We start from the raw sequence: 22,344 nt of genomic DNA, 5'->3' as shown, positions 1-22,344 counted from the left end.
TCCGCTATTATCTCCAATGCTCTAGACGGCGCTGTCTTCATTGCCCCATATATCCTTTTGAGTGCTACATCGTGGACCCTATCCAGTGCCGTCTTAACCATAGTCAAGTTTGCGGTTCTCCACCGTATTCCCGCTCCAAACGGCAACCTACTAGGTATGGTTATCGCCTCGTATATCCATCTGGCCATTGTGGGGTCAACCCTCAAATCGGCCCCACCACCCTGCATATTGGGTGCGGTTGCTCTTGGCCCACAAACTTGTTTGAATGCATGTCCAGTCCACGTTAGGGTTTCACTTATACTTTACGTATACTTATCACCTTCACGTTATATTTCACGTCATACCTAAATACCAAACCTTTTCGGACCGACGTAGTTCTCGTGCTTGATCCCTTAAGGGGGACTCCACCCTGAAGCCGCTAACAAAAGACAAAGTTAGGGATTTATTTGTTCTTATCAATAAAAATATAGGGTTTGGATTTTTATACAGTTTTAAAGTCTTTATTCTGCTAGAAATTTTTTTTTTTAATGAAAAATTGTATAAAACAGCGGCGAACAAAATGGCTTCCCGGAACACTTCAAAGAACTGGCCCACACTCGCAGGAATGACTGAATCATCTGCGAAGGAAATACAAAAAAGATCTATAAACAAGAATATATTATCTTTGACCTAGCGTAGGATTTTTTGAATATTTAAATTATTCGTTTTACATGCATTTCAGTGCAAATTTTTATGTAAAAAATAGTCAATTCTTGACGCTTCTATAATTTCCAAAATAATTCAAATTTTGAGAATTTCCTACGCTAGGTCAATGATAATATATTCCTATTTATATATCTTTTTTGCATTTCCTTCTCGGATGATTCAGTCATTCCCGGGAGTGTGGGCCAGTTTTTTTGCAGTGCTCCGGGAAGCCATTTTGTTCGTCGTTATTTTGTACAATTTTTTATTAAAAAAAATTTATAGCAGAATAAAGATACATACTTTAAAATTGTATAAAAAATCCAAGCCCTATATTTTTATTTATACGAACAAATAAATCCCTAATTTTGTCTTTTGTTAGTAGCTTCAGGGAGGGGTCCCCCCTTAACCCTTAACTGGTATACTGTTTTTTCAAACGTAACTGTTATCTTGGGGTCGTGGCAGACCCCAAATAAAAAAGGACACAGAAATTTGTAAAGTCGACATTAGATCAACCTTTACGAATACCTATTTTGTTCGTAGGTAATGTATAAAATAATAGATACGTAGAAAGTTAAACTATTATGATCAAATTAATTAGAAATTCAGTTTACAAACTTAGACAACCAAATATTTTGCAGCGAACCTTGCGTGCTTGCGGTCATGACTGACCCCAGGATACCAGTTAAGGGTTAATCCCTTAGACAGTGGTCTGCTATTCTTATTTGCGATCCTGGCCACCTCCATCTTGTCCAGATTTGGCAGATAGGTCACTCCCTTCGGGGAATAAAGTTGACTCTGACTACCCCTCACCCCACATGACTATCTTCATCTGTTTTCCCCTAATGAACGCAAACGCCTTACCATTTATTCTGTATTCTGATAATAATCTCGTGTGGTGGACCTGTTTCGACCACCTCCCGTCTCCTGGCTCTACTCTCCGAAAACTCTTTCCGTATCTGCCTCATTGTGATCGCAGTACTGACCGTAGTAACAGTCATGTGCATTAGAATTTTGAATTTGTTTCGGTCTCCTCCTTACCCACAACCTATAATCTTCTACCATCGCTGGTGGCTCTCCCGTCATTCACCTCCCCCGTGATCCAGGCCGTCGTCTCAGCATCGCCACTGATCATCAATAGCCGTCCATTCGTCCAACCATGCCTGGTAATGTTTAGGGTCAGGTCCACGTCTGATGAATCCTCTACCAACATACCCAGCAGCTTGCTTGCCTGCCCCCTGCTAAGCACATCCGCCGAATATCTGGTAGGCTCTAGTGCCATGACCCAGACATAGCCTTCCACCCTCCTCTGCGTCCTTCCCCTTTATCTATCATCTGCTCCCCTCCTCAATTTCCCCCCTCTATTCTCTTCAACATTGAAAAACAGGCCCCTGCCCGGCTGCGATTCTTTCAACCTCTAGCTCTTCTAACAATAAGTCGAGGATCTTCATCATCCCATCCACTTCCATTTCCCATGAAAGAGAGATGTAACCAGCACCTTTTCTATTTTTACGCCGTCGAATATAATTATATACTACAATAACGTCGCTCGACATCTTTGCGAATGAGGAAAATTGTTTTCAATTATCATGTTGTACGCTACGCTGACTCGGAGACGCCGTAATGGACAGTAGGCCTAAGTTTCCAACGTCAAAACTTGCAGCCGCAGACCATCGCGCTACCTTCTCCATGTTTCACCGCACCTCGTGTATTGGTAAAATGGAACCCTGTGTTCGGCTTCCGCCAAATCATGGTTCTTTCATCGGAATTTTAGATGTTAAATTATCTTTCGTCCACAAATATCACATTTTCCCACAACGATGTATCAACAGAAATGAACTCCTTTGCCAAGTCCATTCGTTTCCTCCTATTTGCCTCATTAATGAACGAGTTTTTCCTGGCTACCCTACCATTCTACCCAGCTGGTCTTAACATTCTCCGAATTGTTTCTGCCGACACCTTTTTAGATCTTTCTTTTAACAGCTCACTGACTAACCTTGGAGCACTTAATTGTGGATTTTCTTTAACTTTTCGTATGTTACTTCTTTCGTTACTTGTACTTACAATTGGAAGACCTGGTGTACCAGTTTGTAGAACAGATTCGATGCGTTCCTCAGTACGAAATCTTCGAACAAAATCTGCATCAGCGCTTTTACTCACGCTAAGAATGGAACTAATTTGTTGATAGGATATTTTTTGTTCTCGGCGGAAAATTGTGCATAGTATTATGAACTAACGTATATTAAACGACGTATTCTTACTCCTGCGAGCCATTTTGACGAACTTCAGAGTTGTTACTGAGGAGTAGTGTAGGCATGGACCTCTAACTCCCGATTAAATTGACAGAAAATAATTTAAATCGAAATACTTTTAACGAAACTCCGACTCCATGTCAAAACTACACAGTACAATATTACACATGCAATATAGCACACATCAAAATAGTGCACAGAAGATAGTGCACATACAATTTAGAACACATGCCATTTACAGTGCACATATAGTTTGCCATTTAGGACACATGCAGTTTAACGCACAATTTTTTTAGTGCACATCAGGATAGCGCCCAGCAAGGTGGTTTCGTACCCAAAACGATAGAATGTCGCTCGGCTCGGGCCTTGGAGGACCGAGCTCGAACAAGCGCGGCTTTGTTCAAAGGTTCTCGAGGCTCGCCCGCATTTTACAGCATACTGAGAAAAAATAAATGTGGATTTAACGAAATAATCAGTCGCCGACGATCGTCAGACTTGCAATTTATGCACTCGTAATAATCGGCATTACGACCGAAAATGCAGACAAACAACACAAATACATTCTTCATCCTCTGCTTCAGTTGTAGAACTCTTCATTATGTACCCTTAAGGAAGAAAGAACGTTGCATCATTTGGACCGGTCCAACTTAAGAACCATTAGGTGCTCAAATTTAAAAACTAACCCATTTTTAACGTTTTGGTGTAAAAAACAAAAACTAATGCAATAATCAGACAAATGTTATGATAACATTAAAGATATGACTCTGCTTAAAAATTACACCCATAAGAATTAAAAATTGACTTACCAGTCAAAAGTCAGCTTATCTAAATTGGAGGTAAAATTACATAAACCGGCACGAAAACAAAACATTCATCACGCTGCAGTTCTTACTCATTCCACAGTGTTTTGTTTCTATGCTGTTACTAAGCAACATGTGAGCTACAATCCCATGCTAAGAGTGGTTGCCTATGTCAATTGACGTGTGAGTGGCTACGATCCAATTTAGGAGCCAGTCCAAGTTAGGGAACTTTGCCCTAGTTGAGAAAACCGTTCGCGAGTTATAACGCAATATCAGAAAATAGCCGAATTTTCTGTGGTCAATTTCCCCTTTAGAGTGAATTTGGGCAGCAAACAAAAATTGCATAATACATACCTATACATCCTCTACACATCTGTACATTGCATCCCAATTTAGAGCGGTTTATTGCTACGAGCAATCGCAAAAGTGCTACGACCAATCGCGTGTGTCAGATCCGTGGGAGCTGCGCAGATCGGTCGCAAATCGGTTGGGGCGTAGGTCCCCTCTTATATGGAATGAAGCGTAGTATAATATATTTGCTGAATTAGAATATAGTGACCGATACAAAATTGTTTTAAGGGGTCATTCTGGTAATCACGCCGCAAAATTCGGTAATATTTCAGGGTTTTTTTTTATCAGTGAATACAGTGAATAACAATGTCAAACTTTTCTTTCATTTATTAAGTTACTTGTAATGTATACAGAACAATTTTTTAAATACACTTTTAATTGTGTTTTTCCAATGTTATCTGGAGTTCAAAATCACGCCTTTGAAAAGAAATACCACCCTGGCGGGAGTGATTTAAACTCACAGACTCATCTGAGACAAAGAAACCAAGCTGATTCTTCATCATTATGAGTACCGCTATCGCAGGTGCCAGAATTAGCCACGTAAGTCAAAATTTAACAAAATTGCGCGGATTCAAACTTCAAGTTTCGAAATTTTCCATTCTCACTTGAAGTTTAAATGCGCGCAATTTTGTTAAATTTTGACTTACGCGGCTAATTGTGGCACCTGCGATAGCGGTACTCATAATGATTAAAAATCAGCTTGGTTTTTTTGTTTCAGATGAGTCTGTGAGCAGAAATCACTCCTTTTCAAAGGCGCGATTTTGAACTCTAGATAACATTGAAAAAACACAATTAAAAGTGTATCTAAGCAATTGTTCCGTATACATTATAAGTAGATTAATAAATAAAAAAAGTTTGACACTGTTATTCATTGTATTCTCTGAGAAAAAAACCTGAATGTGGCCGAATTTTGCGGCGTGATTACCAGAATGACCCCTCAAGAAAGCTCGATCGTAGAATCAATCGTCCGTCCGGTCAGACCCATCGTCTTCGTGTCGGCCTCCAACAACGCAACAATGTATCGCATCGCAGCAGACCATCGCAGCGACGAATTATTAACGCTCACCGCGAGCCGCCCTGGAATCCAGTCAAGAGCCGGCGATTATTTTAAAAATTCGCTCTCATATCCCCAACGTATCAGAATTTGTTGAGTTTCGGGGTTGGGGACCTTCCCTTGTTAGTCTGATCTTTTCCTCTCGCCTGTCCACCTTTACTAGTATATTCTACTATCCTTCTTGGCTGGTTTTAATTTCGCTTATCCTTCCTTCCTTATTTTTATATTCTCCTTATCTGTCTTTCCGTACCGTACCCTATTACGAAAGTACTATAAAATTCGCATGGAAAGCTAGTGGACGATAGTCGTAATGATCAGCCGTAGGCTGCTACCAGTTTCTCACGGCAGTATATACCGTAAGTTGAACCTTAACGATAGGGTATGCACTTCTGTGTATGTTTATTCGTGGCGGGTGGTCGTGAATAATCACAGACCAGTCGTCGTAGGGATCTGTGCATGTACATTGTACATACATACCTACGTATATTCATCTGTTATCGTCGAGACATTTGGCGTCCAGCCAATGGCATTCTTCGGAACTCCTGCGTGCCCCTGAATAATATATACCTACTATTGATAGCAAGCCAGATAACAAAGTGGATAGGTGGATAGACACGTATGTATATACAGGTACATACACATGTATGTACGATTACAAAATGTATTAAGACAATATCTGGCTTGTCGTTTGTGCAACTCTTCTTTTGCCCTGATTTTTGTTAGGATACAGGTGTGATTGAGTAGCTATTACTTATTTCTTGCTACTTTGTAACTGCAAATATACAAACACGACTGTTACCGTCGTGCAAGGAAACGAAAGGGGGAAAATTGTTTTACTTGGATTTGTTTTTCTACTACTATTATATCTCTGCTACCGTTTAAACATATTCATTAATGTTTATTAACGAAGCATTAAAAGAATAAGAGTATAAAATTTATTGTCAATATTGCATAGCAATATTGTAATATTTGACTACTAAAATGTATATATATATATATATATATATTTTTTTTTTTCAATAGCGTTAGATGAACACTATAATAAGGAGTGGAGTTTTTAACTGTCCGCCTCCAATTGCTTCGGTTTTTGGATATGTTTTAGAGGGCCGAAAAATAATAAATACATGTTTTTTCATTATAGCCCGTTTGCATATTTAGGAGGTGAAACCACCCCTGAAAGTTCATAAGAGAGGTACAAAAGTTCCTATTGTTAGTTTAACCCTTCAGCGTGAAGGTTTTCTGCCCAGAGCAGTACCTAGCTGTGGGATGAATTGCATTGGTCGACACCTTAACCCGCTGTTAAGGCGTTACTGCATAGCAGACCTGAAGAAGTATTGTTATACCTCCTAATCTAACCAATCAAACTTGCATCCCTCCCAAACGGCCATTCTCTTGAAGAGGCCCTCGTCATGGCAATATCTCCTTCCCAAGGCCTACATAATGTATATGAAAAGAGCACAGCACGCCTCTGATTTGGGTGTCCAATACACCTTGGTCCCAAGCCCTATTCGCCACACCTCCGCTCCACGTCCCTTGACGAGCGGTGCTCGTCATACCGCCGTTGCGGGCAGTTTTCCTATGACGAGTCCTGCTTGTCATACCACGCTGAAGGATTAAAGAATATTATAACACTGTGTTGAATAAAACGTATGCATGGTGTTCTTGTCATCAGTCACTTCAGTTGCCATCTACCCAGTACCACAGGCGTGCGCAGGGAGCCGTTTTTAGCGCCTAGCTGCGAGCAACCCGCCTGTCCCGTTGCTAAGGTTAGAATCGGTGAGGAGAACTGCAGTAGTGTATATAGCTGGGTTCAAGTCATACCAAATGCACGTACACTACTGCAGTTCGCCTCACCGATTCTAACCTTAGCAACGGGACAGGCGGGTTGCTCGCAGCTAGGCGCTAAAAACGGCTCCCTGTGCACCCCTGCAATACTATATAGACAACGGTTGAAAGTAATAAGGCAGATTTCACACGGCATGCGTAAACCAAACACTCGAAAAACAAGAGACTGTCAAGTTTGATCTAGCTACGAGTTGACGCATAAATATTCGGATTCGATATTCGATAAACAGTAAGCTCCTTTAAAAGCAATGTCTTCTAGATATCTTTCATGTTTATCAATATACACTTAAATTCGTTTAACAGAACATATCTTTTTTTTGCAACATTTGCTACGAGATGCCTGTAATTTCTTCGTTGATACAAGCTTTTAAATCTTTTAATTCCTTAAGGGGTTACACCTTCTTGACAGCGGCAAAACAACGGATACATTTATGAATTCACTGTAACAAATGTATTAGTTCGACTGAAATGAACATTGTACTTTGCGTAAGGCGCACAATAAACTTTATAAAAAAGAAAGAGTTTCAGTATACATTCATGTGTATACAAAAAATGGCGTCGCTCTCATCTGTATTACAGCGAACATGGCACCCTAGCGTTAGTGATTTCTACTCTAAAAGTACGTCTACACCACGACAGTTTTGTGTCTAGATCAAGTGTCTTTTGTGTCTAGCTAGAGCTAGTTGCAGTGTCTTCAGTCTAGCTCTAGCTTCAACTCCCGCGGCGATAGGTCGAATTCAGTGTCGCGGACTGCTCTGGGCAATTTCCAATCTTCCAGAAATTTTTTTGAGTGTCATATAGGTACACCTGATCTAGACACAAAGGTGTTGTCATGTAGACGTATCTTAATAGTATCTGAATGTTAAAAACAGACTAATATTATTATTTTTATTGAATTCCAATAATTGTAGAAATAATGGCATTTTTGAAAAGTCGCAAGCTTTTCATCAGGCATTTTTCTTGATACTTCGAAAAGTAATTGTCAAAAGAAGCAAGTTGTAAATCATACGATTGACAATGTATTTAATTAGGAGTATTAATATCAAATATCATCAAAGTTGGTTGAACGGTATTCGAGTTATTGCATATACCACTTGATAAAGCATTCTTTCGAGAAAAACGCATCTAGAGCTTTATATGTTTATTTTTTTTGCAATAACTTTCGTATTTTTCGTATTACCCTTAACGAAGCAATTTCGGTGCATAATAGGATCCTTCCTTCGACGTTGAAGCGTCTCCCTTTGACAATCTTGATTGCCTTTTAGCAATTCTGGCGTCCTTTGAAGACACCTGAATCCTGTGCTCTGCTATATCAATCCAGACGCTATCTAACTCCGTGGCAATCGACTGAGCCTGAAGACTAACGACAGATCCCAGAACATCCATAATTTCCTACTCATTTATAGCACTCACTGAACATACAACCTGCAATATAGGTTGCAATTTAGACTATTTTTGTACCGCCTAAGACTGTCTTCGGGACTATCTTCCATATAAGAGCATTATAATTTCCGTCATTAGTTTCAGTGAAGCCTTCTAAGCTCTTTATGATATTAAATATTCTTGGATCAACTTGCAATGGCTGGTTCTCAGACGAGTGACAATTATTTAGGTATTTGACTTCTTCGGTCTTTGAGATATGATTCAGGATTTTCAAATATATTCTTTGTAACAGCAGTAACTTGTTCTGATCTCGATTGGAGCAATTTGATGTTCCAGTATTCGTTGTTTCTCTTATGTAGATATTATTTATGGCAAAGGCCTTTTGTACCTTCTTTTGCAGATTCATCCGCATAGTCGTTCTCCCTTATTCCAACATGGGAAGGGAATGTATAAACAACTTCTTTATTTGTAGCGGTGATTTCGGGGTTCAGGTTATGGGTCCGATAATTGGCTGTTGTACTTTATAGTTCTTAAAGTTTTAAGATTTTCTATGACACTCATAGAGTCAGTGAAGATGATAAATTTAGAATTATTTCATAACTTAACAGCTTCTAAAGCTTGCTTTATGGCAAAGGCTTCGTAGAAATAATAGAGCATCCTGTTCTTTCGTCTGTGAAAATTGTTGTGTAGTTGACATATTTTCCTTTGCCATTATTGAAAGGTTGTTCATATATTATTGGATTTGCACATTCGTTATGATATGTATGAAGGGAGATGTCTATTTTAGGAGATGAAATTAAACCATGGACGATATTTTAGTGTTGATCTGATTACTATTTGAGGAAAGTTAGTTTTAGTGTCTTCCAGTTAAATGTGAGTCGTTATTTGTCTTTTATTATGAAGTTCGGTGTATCTATTTGAAAAGACATTATGGTGCGCTGAGTTGGAAGATGTGTGAGATATTTTTCCTACGTAGGCAAAGCTAAGCTTTCTGTTTCTCATATACACAGGGTGTCTCAAAATTATGGGACAAGCCTAAGCATACAAATTCCTCATGCAAAACAAATCGAAAAGTCCTTTACCACTTAGCAATGTGGAGCTTCGATTTCGAGATATCAGCAGTTGAAATTCAGGGCTCCGACTTCCGAGGCGCGCTGCTTAAATCCCGTCAGCATACGCATGTACCGCTGTCGCTACTGCTCCGTACGCGCCTTCATGGAAGTCAACATACGTATACACTGGTTTAAGTAATTCTTCACATACCAAAACCACACAGTGTTTTTACTTTCATTGCTTTACACACATTTATTAAGCAGTCACATGAATTATATAAATCACCCTTCTCATGCATTGCTATATCAATAGCATTTTCTACAGTGTCGCAAGAAATAAACATTTGGACACTGCTGTACCACACTATTCACGGTGTAATAGACAGGTGTTTCGACTCTGTATCTTTTACCCCAGCGATTTTGTGTGTCGATTTCTGTTTAGTTCCCCTGGCCGCCGCGAGAGGTGTCGTGACTTAGAAGGCATTAGTGATCCTCTAGGCAGTGATCGGAACAACGTGTATCGGCGCTGATTGGTTGCCGCGAGTTGGAGCAAAAGCGGAAGTAGACAGAGAAAGAAACTGTAAAAAAAGAAAGAGACAGAAATACTGATAGAAAGAGACAGAAATACTGACAGAAAGAGAGAGAGAGAAATACTGATAGAAAGAGATAGATAAACTTTTAGGTTATGTTATTTCCAGTTTTGCTCCAAAATAGCTGCGATTATACCGATCACTCCCTAGAGGATCACTGGAAGGCATATCCATATGTGTTAATGAGATTGTGGTAGTAGAGATTTTAATGGTATTACTGGCAGTGGCGGATTTAACAGGGTGGCCGATGAGCAGTTGCCACCTGGGCCGCTGCTCAGAAGGCCCCCCAGGGCCCCATCCTTAAAAGAAATTATGATTTTATCCAAAGTATATTTTTTTTCTGTATTATTACACCGACCCCGTTTTTAGTAAACTACCGCTTTATTTTCTCGAAAAATGGACTGATTACTGGGCTTGCCAGAAAAATCCTACGCGTAATGGAGGGGGAACATGCCACGCATGCTCGTGATGACGCTGTCATTTGACTGGACCTTGGCGTTGATTGGTTTGATGTCACGGGGTCATCACGCGCATGCGTGGCGTGTTCCGCTTCCACTACGAGTAGGAATTCCATACCAGGCCTCTATATATGTAAATACCTTTACAATAGCCACGAAATCTGCCGGCCCCCAGAAGAACTAAGACGAAAAAGTCACACATTCTGAACAGGAGTCGGAACACCTGTCTACTACACCGTGATATTATTACTGTTCATAACAAATGGTCAAACACATCTCCTTCTCTTTCGACGCATCTTTGCAGTCTTCTTAATAATGATTGATGTGCAACACCGCACACTCTCTCCAGTTTTATTTCATCGATTGCACTGATTATTCGCACGCATAACAGCCACATTTTGTATTTCATTGGAGCACACTTTCTGCTTAATTTAAACCCACCAAAAAAAAAAAAAAAAAATTAGTTTTAATTCACTAACATCTCACTCGACTTGCAATTTCAGCCTCGGGCTAGGAATGATACGTATTTCGTAAGTCTGACTTTACATAATTATTATAAGCACTGAACATAGTTAAGAAGTTCAATATGCGATAACCGTCCACGGGCTCAATGATTATGTCGGGCGACTTGTCCAGCCTCTTCCTTGGCCCTCTAATATCAAGACACACTTGGCATTTTGCCACACTGAAGAGAGGTTTTCCTGACGAGAAGCAGAATCATTATTAGCCATTGTGTCATTTGAAACCTTTGTAATCTGAGGGAAGGGTTTATTTGACATAATTGTTGGCGTGGACCGAATTGGTTTGTCTGTTGGTCTTGTTATACGATAGGTTTGGAAACTGAATATTATCTAGACTCTAGATTCTAGAGTAATGGTGGGTGCTTTTTCTGCTGTTAGTAAATTCTGTTTCTTCTTCTTCGTGGATTTAATTAATAACATACACCAGTTATAATCCACCGTATGATCCCTTCCACTTTTACAACATGTTGGTGCAGTCTCTCGTACTTTCGTGCAGGCTTTCCTCAGATAATTTCCAACATAATTAACGCAGCTCAGTGTTTTGACACATGTCTGAAGATCTGACATCTGTGGTATGTAGGTACAGCACATACAGTCTGAGTGAGTCATACTTCTCTCAATATGCTCGGAGCTCACCCAATGGATTCTTCTCACTTGTTGTAGGATGTTTTTTTTAACTTTCTTGGCAACAGATAGGTCCAATACTGATTTTTCTTGTTGTTTCTATAGCCAACAAAAGTAAGACTCCCAATGCGCATGTCGGAACAGGAGATCGAGAAATGAAAAAATTCTTCTGCGTGAAGAGATTGGGAAAATTTATTATTTTTCACTCCCCTCCCAGTAAGTTTGTTCTTAGAGATTTTATGAATCCAAAATATAGTTATTTAAAATCTTCAAATGTTTAAAATTTGTATTTATTCAGTAGCTCAATAATGTTTAAATTTTAATAAGTAATACCAATATCACAGCGTGTTCTTAATGTGTAAAATTCAACTTGTTAAACGTATTTCACACTTTTAAATATTTTGTCACCGATTTGATATTGTTGGTACAGAGATAATTTTTCAACGTTCGATTTATTTACACCGCGAATTTAAAATCTATAATTTCGTTTGTTTATTCAAGTTTTTGGATTAGAATATTTAGCTAACGGTCTATGTAAAAAATCTCGCATAACTATATTATCCACAATCGTAATAGCGACATGTTTGACAAAACGGTGCTTTATATGCGCAGCATACGAACAATGTGCACATATTGCATTAGCTGGCAGAAAAAAGTGATTTTCAAAGTTCTAAAACATTTGATTTCAATTTTCTTTACGTTGCTACGATCGACTCGTCTTTTTCTGCACGGTATTTTCTCATTCTGCGAAAGTTCACGTGGTTGGATTAAAAAAATTGTACTCCACAAACAAATTACAGCATTGCATGTAATTATTACCATTTCAATTTCTAACGCGATAAAATGCTTACATAAATTCGTGATAAATTTATTATACATTTATTTTGCATGCATCAGTCGTATTTCACACAACGGTCGTAATTCAAGTACCGTCGCGCACTGTCGAAATAGAACTCGTCGCATCAGGTCTCCAATAAAGTTGCTCGTAGTCTGAACACTGAACGCGTGCATTGGAATCAACTCGCTGTCCCCGCGACCACATGCGTGAGTGCTGATATTGGGTTGGAGCAAAACCCCCCAGCGTTTCTTAAGTGAAATTCCAAGACAATCTTCCGATATTTGTACATAGATTGCGCCACCTTTGAAACAGCTTCATGGCACCATTCTCCCAGAACTTCGCATCTTTCTGGGCGATGAACTGGTCCAACTGGTTTTTACAGGCTTCCAGAGAATTCAAGTTTTTCCCATTAAGAGAAAAACCTTTTTTTCGCTCCACATTGTTGTAAACGACCCATTTTTCATCGCCCGTGATTGTTCGTGTAAGAAATGTTTTTCTTACCATGGGCAACAAATACACGCAGGGTATACTATCGATATCACACGAGAATGTGTTTTACAAAAGTAGTAGCAAGTCATACAAAAGACGCGGAGGGCTTCCGTAATGGCGACCAGCGTGGCGCAAGGACCGTACAAGAGTGACCGCCTCCAAGGCCTAGCGTCCTTCCTGCGACGCTTCCGTTGGGCCTGGGTTTTTCCCAAGATCTCCCGCGCAAACGATCCCAGCCGGTGTGTTTGGGCTTCCGGGCAGTAGGCAGGGTTGCCACCTTATCACCATATAAATCCCGGAGTGCCACACATTCTAACCCGGAGATTCGAACATAAACCCTGAGAGTTTTGTTCCCGAATATCCGGAAAACAGATGTGCAATTATTTTAAGCTCAAACAATTCAGAATTTACAGGTATATTGTTGCGAGCACCGGGTATAGGCCCGTGCATGGCCCGCTGGTGCTCGCAGCTGAAGATGGAAGAAGGTCGGCCCCCTTCAAGAGGACGATCGAGAGGCCGACCAGGGAGGTCTTGTACCGAACGCCATTGCCTTCGGACGTACGGGTCGCACCTGTGTAACCGATATTGCCCTGTGTAACAATATAGTTCAGTCGTGTGTGCGTCCGTCTAATTATTCTTCCACTCCTTTGCGTCGGGGTGGCCTGCGATGAAAACGCCCCGGCGCAACATTGGTGTCAGAAGTGGGATCCGTAGCCACGGATCCCGAAGATACGCAAGGAGCCGTTGCGTTTTTAATGAATAACTTTTATTGTATATGTCGGAGAATAAAAAAAATAATGAATAAATTTAATTGAGATGTATCGTTTATTTCGTTACAATGCTTACACAGGGTTGAGCAAATAGATAGTCGAACTTTACAATATATTACTTGTTCGCCGGTGTTTTGTATACATCGGATTATGATTTTGTTGGCTCTCTGGATTTCAGTGGTTGCCAGTGGGCCACCAAAATCATCATCACGATCTTTAATAGACGTGGATGTGAAGGATAATTATACTTCCGGATAAATTTGTGTTGTAACGAATGTCTTGTAATTTATTGAAATTCAGACTCCTGGTCTTCCAGTCTGTTCGAGTTCTCGTTCGTATCTACCGTTGCGTATCGATTTCACTCAAAACTACGGCGCTAGTCCAAATCCGATTGGTTCGTTTTTCTTAACGTACGCGTGAAATGTCGGTAGTAGGAGAGAGCTTTCGCACGCAGGCTAACAAGCTTCATAAGAAATCGCGCAAGAACAGCCGGTAGCCGCGACACTCTTGTCCTCTGAACTAATCTTCTCGGAATACACAGCACTACCTGGTGCTCGAAGCAAATCGATTCGCTTGCGCCGCAACATTACTAATGCTATTACTAATGACGACATGAAGTCATGAATGATTGAATTGCGAAATTATTTTGGCGCCAATCGAAAACGCGTCAGACTGTTGGTGGACGCTTGAATGTAGTCTCGGAAGGGAAACGGAAGTGGTAGTTTAGCAACCGGAAAAGGTTGATAATTTGAATGCGGAATTTAAAAAAAGAAAAAAAAAGGATGGCATTCCGAAAGAGTTCGTCAGCAAAGTCAGTTCAGTTTTCCCTTTCCGAGAATTCATTAGTTTTCGTTCTAAATAGTGTTATAGTTCATAATTTGGTTAAAAGTAATTTTCTTGAAAGTTCATTGTAATAACATTTTCAATTCTTATTGAAAATCAAATAAAAATGAGACGCTTTTCGAGGAGAAGGGCCAACGTAGACCCCCAATCGCCCTCGGAGGTTTCATCTTTTCCCCATTTCCCGACATATATAAAATTGATACTATTCTATAATACCACAATTTCTTATTATCTCATTTTTGTCCACAACCCGGAGATTTTTCCAGTAAAACCGGAGCCCGGAGATTTGCTTCATAACCCGGAGTCTCTGGGCCAAAACCGGAGAGGTGGCAACCCTGGCAGTAGCCCGCGGTTCCGGGGCACCATTTGAATATGCGTCCATCGGATTTTCTTACATTCGTTTCAAGAATATGTCGTTCTCATTGCGTATGAAAAGAAAATCGCTGATGAAAATGTGGCCCATTAAATTCTTTTCCGTTAAATCGCGAAGCACCCACACACCATAGCGATTTATGTATCCGAGTGCTTCCAAATGCCTTACAACGCTCATATGAGATAGGTGGAGTATCTTTGCGATGCCCCGTGTCGTGCGACGTTGATTATTTTCAATTAGCGTTACGATTAGGTTGTATTTGTATTTGTATTTTTGTTTTTCCTGTGTTTTTACACAGGATGACGTTTCAAGCATTTTTGCTTATATTGCCCAACGAACATTAGTCATTCATTTTTCCCTCCTCTCTCCTTCGGGTCCCAGCAGCAGCAGCGCACCGGGAGAAAGGTGGTCACCCATCTTTCCCCAGTACACCGCCCCGTGATGCTTAACTTCGGTGATCTAACGATAACCGGTGTTTTCCATCACGGCTACGGCCGCTGGTACGAGTAGGTTCTCATCAACGATTGCAGACCTGCCGGAATGTTCACGGCTTTCCAGATCAAAATTGCCATTTCTGAACCGGGCTAAGATTCGAATACATAGTACGTACTTTCACCGACCGCACCATCTCCGTAAACGGGACATATCTTTCTTGCTGTTTTTGCAGTGTTTTTCGTTTCCGGCAATAAAAGAGCATCATGTAAGAGACGACTAAAAGTTGAAGGATAAACTCGCTGTCTGAATTATACGTTAAATATATGTTTATTCCGATGGCGAACAAGAATAATGTTGGAAGGTCTTCCTCCATTCGAGGTCTGGAGAAGACTGTCTGTCCTGGACCGGGCAGTTCTTGCGTTGACGCTATCGGGAATTCCTTAAGGCCCTATCTAATTTATGATGGGCCTGGCATCATGTTGTCCGGACCCGGCGTCGCCGTGCTCGCCTTTTCTAAACATTCGCACGCAGCTGCGCCTCGTTCGTCGAGCGGTGTCTCAATTTTTCTAACAATCAAATCGCGAAAATGCACCTCACCTCCCTTCATTTTTAGTTTTAACGCAAACACGCTTAAAATTCACAAATCGCAGAGAAAGACACGTTGAAATATGTATAACCTTTCAGAATATGTACATACGTACATACGTCATTTGTTTAATTTTCAAGGGGTGACGTTTCATGTGTCCCAGCGCTATCTACTGAAAAATGCTACGAACTTCTGTTCCAACCCAATATACTCTCTTGAGTCTAACGGTTGCCGGCGTTTTCGTAGAAACATTTAAATTTCCGCTAGTATGGTGAATAAAAATGATACAAGGTTACAAAAATTTGGAGCAGAGAAATTCTCTTACTTTCAATATACTACAACGCAACGCAGTATTCAGAATTTCAGAGCAAAATAAGTTTATTCGTGTTGCATGAAGAATCTCCCAAACATGGATTTTCTTCCAGTTTTGGCGCTCACGACATGAAACCACCACCTCCCACATAGCGCTATGATATTTTAGGTGTGTTACGTCCGAAACCGAGATGGTGATTGCTGATAGATTCCGGAACGTAAAGAGGGATCTTGCCCCGTCGCCTCCGGCGTAACCGTAATCCCTCGGGCCGCTCACGCTTTTTGGAGTACTGTGCGGGGCAGGTGGATTGGCACTAAAGATCAAGGAGGAAAAGAAGATGTTGTGCGTGTTTCGTCTTGGGACCGTCAGCCAGACTCATCAGTAGGGCTATAGCTGCCGGCTCCTGCCCCCCTTTTTTTTAAAGCATACGTTTATTGAATACCAAGGATAATAACAATTAAATGACCAAACGAACTTACCTGTAAGTGAAGTTCGATCATAATTGTATGAAACGCCTCTTCCGAAATGATCAACATGTAGTCCTTCCGACTCCATACCGATGTCGCCACAAATTTTAACGCTTCTAAGGAGCGATACGAAAAAAAAATAAGGGAATAGCGGCCAAGGGTCTCGGGCGTCGCTGCCTCCTCCGTGCCCGCGCTACCTCATTTCTTTAAAGCTACGCCGTAACCTATAATTAGGGGTCTCAAGGATGCTCTTGAGAAAGGGAAAAGTTACTGAGGTGGGACTGATCATTTTGGAAGAGGCGCTTCATACAATTATGATCGAACTTCACTTACAGGTAAGTTCGTTTGATCATTTAATTGTACTGTGCGCCTCTTCCTCATGACCAACATGTAGATGTTTAACGCGGTTACGGCGAAAGAAGGGGTATTAATTATTGCACCAAATTAATACATTTTCATATCCTTATATTCAGCTATCTTCGTTATAAGGATAAAAGGGGAAAACAGATGATACAACTATCCAAGATAGAGAACTCTTACCAAATGATTGTAAGGAAGTGCTAAAATTGAGGGTATTAACTCGCTTTCTAATTTATTCGTTAGATATTTATATTTATTCCGATGTTAAAAATCAGTAGAGTCGAGAAGGTCTATCTCGAGTCCCGGTTTGTAATCGACTGCCTTTCCGTCCCATGGAAAGTCCCCTCTTGTCCTTTTGGGAAAGTCCTAAGGACTCCGATGCCAATTTATGGTGTTTATGGCGTCGCACTGGTCGGGCCTATCGTCGCTGTACGCGTCACGCTGGCCGCATCTGCTTAAGCTCAACCTTGCAGCCCCTTTTACAAGGTGGTGCTTCAATATTGCTAACATGATGCTACATATCTAATATAGCCTTAGCAAAGGCATTCTTATCCGCTATTACATCTAGATCGTAGAATTTAGCGAATGTCTGAGAGCTTTTGGTCCAGCCTGTGGTTCTACGTAATGTATCCAGATCTACGCCCTTTCTTTTAGCTGCCGATGTTGAGGCGTGGCGTGTAAAATGCGCTGTGAAGATTTCGGTGTTGATACCGCTCTTAGCCAGCATATCTTTTACCCAGTGACTTAAGGTCTGGACCGTAACGGGTCTGAACGGTTTCCTACTCGTGGTGAAAAGAGATCTAAATTCCTTCCGATTGTCCTTAGTTCTTCGGATATAGCAATCTAACGTAGATGCAACACAAATCTTTCTGTTCTTAGAATAGTAAGGTAAAACTAACGTGGGCTGGTTTCTATTCCGGCCAGTCGTCTTAATGCGATCTGGTATCTTAATATGTAATGCATCTCCCTGTTCCTCGATATTCTCCACCTTGATCAGGGAGAGTGTCTGCATCATATGGCCCGCAATTAATGCTAAGAAACATATAAGTTTCCTACCTAATTCTTTTAAGGACATCTCTTCACTATGAGGTAAAGCTGCGAGATAGTCAAGCACAATCTTCGGGTCCCAAGTGGAATCATATTTGGGTCTAGGTGGTCTTAGCTTTATTATCCCCTTAAAGAACCTCGTCATTCTATGGTCCTGAGCCAGCTCTGGTCCAACTAGCAATGATATCGCGGATCTATAACTATTTATCGAGCTATAAGCAGCACCTTTCTCGTATACTTCCATTAAAAAATCAATTATCTCTGGAACTGAACTCCCAAAAGGGTCCAGATTTCTTCCAAAGCAGAAATTCCACCATCTCTTAAAACAAGATTCGTACTGTCTAAATGATGAATCCGTTAATGAGGCAATCATAACTTCTGTAGCTGCCTGGGGGACGCCCTTCACTTGAACGGCCTTCCTGACAAGACCCTGCCACCAGGGTAACCTTGTCCCAAAAACGATCTAGTTCCCTGTTAGAACAAAGAATGTTGTTTTTAGCTGTTAAAACTAAACGATTCGACGATAACATTTCGCAGAACAGCGGGTACCATGGTTGTGAAGGCCATTCCGGTACGACCATTATACCCTCTGCTCGTTCATCTCGCATCTTTTGTAAGGTTCTTAGAATAACCGAACATGGGAGGAATGCATAAATAAAATACTCTTCCCAGCTTAGAGTGAAAGCATCAATCGCGAATGACTCTGGATCTCTTTTCCAAGATACGTATTTCTCACATTTAGCATTTGCCCTGCTAGCAAATAAATCAATATCTGGCTTTCCAAAACTCTCTGCTATCCTTGTAAAGGGTTCGTTCGATATCCCTATTTCCGCAATGGACTCTGTACGACGCGATTCAAAATCGGCCTCGACATTTCTCTCTGAAGCTATATAAGATGCAAAAGTCCATATATTTCTTTCTTCGCACCACATCCATATCTCTTTGGCTACCTTATTTAATTCTTTAAACTGAACGCCCCCCATGCTATTAATATAAGAGATGGCTGTTGTATTGTCGATGCGAAGTAAAATCTGACAATCTCTACAGCTTTCCGCAAAACATTTCAGACCGAGGAGGGCTGCTATAAGCTCCAGACAATTAATATGTTTATCTTTCTGGTCGCCTTTCCAATGTCCTTGTGCTCTCTTCCCACTGCAAACTGCACCCCAGCCTGTCAGGGATGCGTCCGTGAAAATCACTAAATCAAATCTAGTTTCTCTAATTGACTCTTTTGATCTACTACCTATGGATCTCTACCATCTAAACTCCTCCATTACCTCTTTAGAAACATTCATATGCGCCTCATAATTATTGTTGTTTACTTTGAGAGCTAAAAATTTTTGTCTCTCGCATACTTTTGTATAAGCCCACCCGTATTTTACCGCTGGGCAGCATGAAACAAGAAACCCTACAATTTCTGCGAATTTCCTTATCCCAGTCTTTTGGCTTTCTCTTATGTTCTTAAATAACTTATCTATTTTTAATCTTGTAGCCTCTGGTAGCTCTACCGACATTTGCTTAGAATCATAAACAAAACCCAAAAAACAGCATCTCTGCTTTGGTCCCATCTGACTCTTAAGTCTGTTGATTATAAAACCCAACTTATTCAATAAACCCTGTGTCATTCTAACGTTTTCTAAACACCATGAAAAAGAGTCTCCTAAGAGCAACAAATCATCTAGGTATATTACCGAATGGAACCCTAATCTACGCAAATATGCAACGACGGGCTTCAAAATCTTTGTAAATACGTATGGTGCCGTATTTAGCCCAAAAGCTAAGCACGTAAATTCAAATAATATGCCATTAAATCTGAATCTTAAGTACTTTTGGCACGACTCATGAATTGGCACTAAATAATAGGCATCCTTAAGATCTAGTTTTGCCATAAAACATTCTTTTCTCATTAACCTAGTAACGGTTCTACCGTCCTCTAACTTGAAGTGGTTCGTAACTATGAATCTATTCAAGTTCTTTAAATTTAATATGAGTCTATTTTTAGCATTAGGTTTTGGGACTAAGAAAACATCTGAAATGTATTGGCTTCTCTTATCTGTACATCTACGAATGGCACCTTTTTCTTTTAATTCTACCAGCAGGTCCGAGATTATTAACTTTTCGTCTGCTGACCATCTCCTCTCATTCGGTTCAACTCTCTGAGTTGGCCTTGATAAAAATGGGATCTTATAACCCTTAATCCAAGCCAAAATGGTCTTATGAGACGTGATCTTTGTCCATTCAACAAAAAAGTTCTTAAGTCTACCAGCTAGCTGACTTACAGTGCACCTTAACGGCGCCTCCGCCGAAGTTGCTGCTGCGGTTCCCTCTTCGAGCGGGATCTCTGATTCTGATAGTATGGGCTTCTCTTCTGACTCTGAAAATCCCGTTGATGCTGTCTCTGCCCGCCCGACGTCGTTGCGTAACCCTTTCTGAACTAACGGGGTGGGGCTTTCGAGTTTTTTGGCAACCCATAATGTTGATTTCTGCCCTTCGGTCGTAATTCGCTTGACACTGTCTCCATAGCCTTAGCGGCCTTTAAGACATCACTCAACTTATTGCTAAATAAATATTCATCTGCCTGCGTGTCAATCAATGTCTCCTTTAAGACTGGATTTATATTCGCTAATATTAGCTCCCTCCTAATGATCGTCCCATCATACTGTAAATCGGTCAACAGACTACCTATATCCCCCAAACATTCTAAGATTGCTATGTCCTCTTCTGTAGTTTCCCTCTTAAGAACGAGTGACATAGCTTTCCCACTTGCGCTGAGTCCAGCAGCCAATTTGGTCTGCTTTATAGCAATACGTGCATCCCTGTTGCATACAGTTTCCTGAGTGGTTGCTTTTACCTCAGGATTCAGTTTCGGTGGATCACCTAAGGTGCAGTTCTCTAGTATTGGGTACCTACTTCTTAATCAGCTGCGTCTTTTCATCTTTGGGTAGGCCTTGCTTCAAAATATCCTCCCAGCGCCTGCCAACAACTGGTTGTATCGCTGGGGATGTTACTTTATCCACGAGGACTCGCTTCCCAATGATATTTAAAACTTCCTCACTTAACGCTATTGACTCATGCTCAACTGTTGCAGGGTCCACCTGACCCTGAGTTTCACGTGGCAGCTCCACGTCTTATGTTGCTAAAAATCAACCTTATATTGAACAAACCTGCTGTATTAACCACGACAAATAAGATATACAAAACAAAAGCCCTTTAAAAACATCTGTGGCATTGCCAACCGGGTTAGAGCCCTGACAATATCTCCTTATACATGAGGTATTCGTCAGTGAGTAATAACTCGCTCGCAGGTTAGGGCCTGCGAGCCCTGCTTTCTTTTGTCTGGGTTAGAGCCCATGTTGGAAAGCGTGACGCTTGGTTAGACTTTTGATCTGAGTATTAACTCATCTATTGCAAAGGTTAGAGCCTCTGCAATCCTGAATTAGCGAAAAAGCGGTAATCTAGCATTACTTACGGCTTACGCTACAATAACTCGAGTACTCTTGCAAGTCGCTGGAGGAGTCAGCTTCTGCGTCTATCACGACGGCGGCTCTTTCTCTAAATTTTCTTCTTCAACCTTCTTAAACGTCTTTCCAGTCGTCCGTCGCAGGATGTATCCTCTGAGGATGACGATCTGCTTCTCTTCCGTCCTATCTTCTTTTCCATCTAATTCTTATACACAATATACGTACGTGGATACTCGGCACAACACGTGACTACTCGGCACAAAGCAAGAGAATGAGGTAGCACGGGCACGGAGGCGGCAGCGACGTGCGAGCGCCGTATTCTCTTGTTTCTTTTTCGTATCGCTCCTTAGAAGCGTCAAAATTTGTGGCGACATCGGTATGGAGTCGGAAGGACTACATGTTGATCATGAAAAAGAGGCGCACAGTACAATGTGATGATTTCATCCTTAACGTATAAAGGAGTAGTATCTCATGATAGTCTTAAAGACTAATGATGACTTTGAGGTACAAGGTAATGCACATAAAATATAGTGCGAGCTTTGGTAGGATTAGGAGTTTGAATATTTATAGTGTTTTACTTATTAACGCTTAGAGTCTAATTAACGGAGGGTACTATGGTATAGAAAAGGTATTAAAAACTATACTCTGCTGTGTTAAGAGCTCGAAGGCGCGCAGTGATGCGGACGTAGTATGGTCACAAGCTGGGTTTTACTGCCTCTTCTCTTTCTTAATCTTAATCAGGTACGGGGTT

The 22,344-nt window shown here is 40.9% G+C and overlaps 2 protein-coding genes across 23 annotated transcripts in view; one reads left to right on the top strand and one right to left on the bottom strand.

Annotated features, from left to right (window-relative positions):
* LOC143373925 (uncharacterized) overlaps nt 1-22,344 on the top strand; it is a 476,822-nt gene that overhangs the window by 190,179 nt on the left and 264,299 nt on the right. The window lies entirely within an intron of this gene.
* Nucleotides 17,586-21,233, bottom strand: LOC143373945 (uncharacterized). Of its 2 annotated transcripts, XM_076821700.1 has the most exons (3): nt 20,412-21,233; nt 18,471-18,603; nt 17,586-18,326 (listed from the first exon to the last, which is right to left on the bottom strand). In XM_076821700.1, the coding sequence occupies exons 2-3, from the start codon at nt 18,503-18,505 to the stop codon at nt 17,600-17,602; spliced, it is 762 nt and encodes a 253-aa protein (XP_076677815.1). In that variant the 5' UTR covers nt 18,506-18,603; nt 20,412-21,233; the 3' UTR covers nt 17,586-17,599. The 2 variants fall into 2 exon arrangements, with proteins under 2 accessions (XP_076677815.1, XP_076677814.1); XM_076821699.1 differs by having other exon boundaries at nt 17,586-18,603.

Source organism: Andrena cerasifolii, chromosome 10 (assembly GCF_050908995.1).
Source record: "Andrena cerasifolii isolate SP2316 chromosome 10, iyAndCera1_principal, whole genome shotgun sequence".
Classification (NCBI taxonomy): Eukaryota; Metazoa; Arthropoda; class Insecta; order Hymenoptera; family Andrenidae; genus Andrena; species Andrena cerasifolii.
This window is presented reverse-complemented; position numbering and strand designations above follow the sequence as displayed.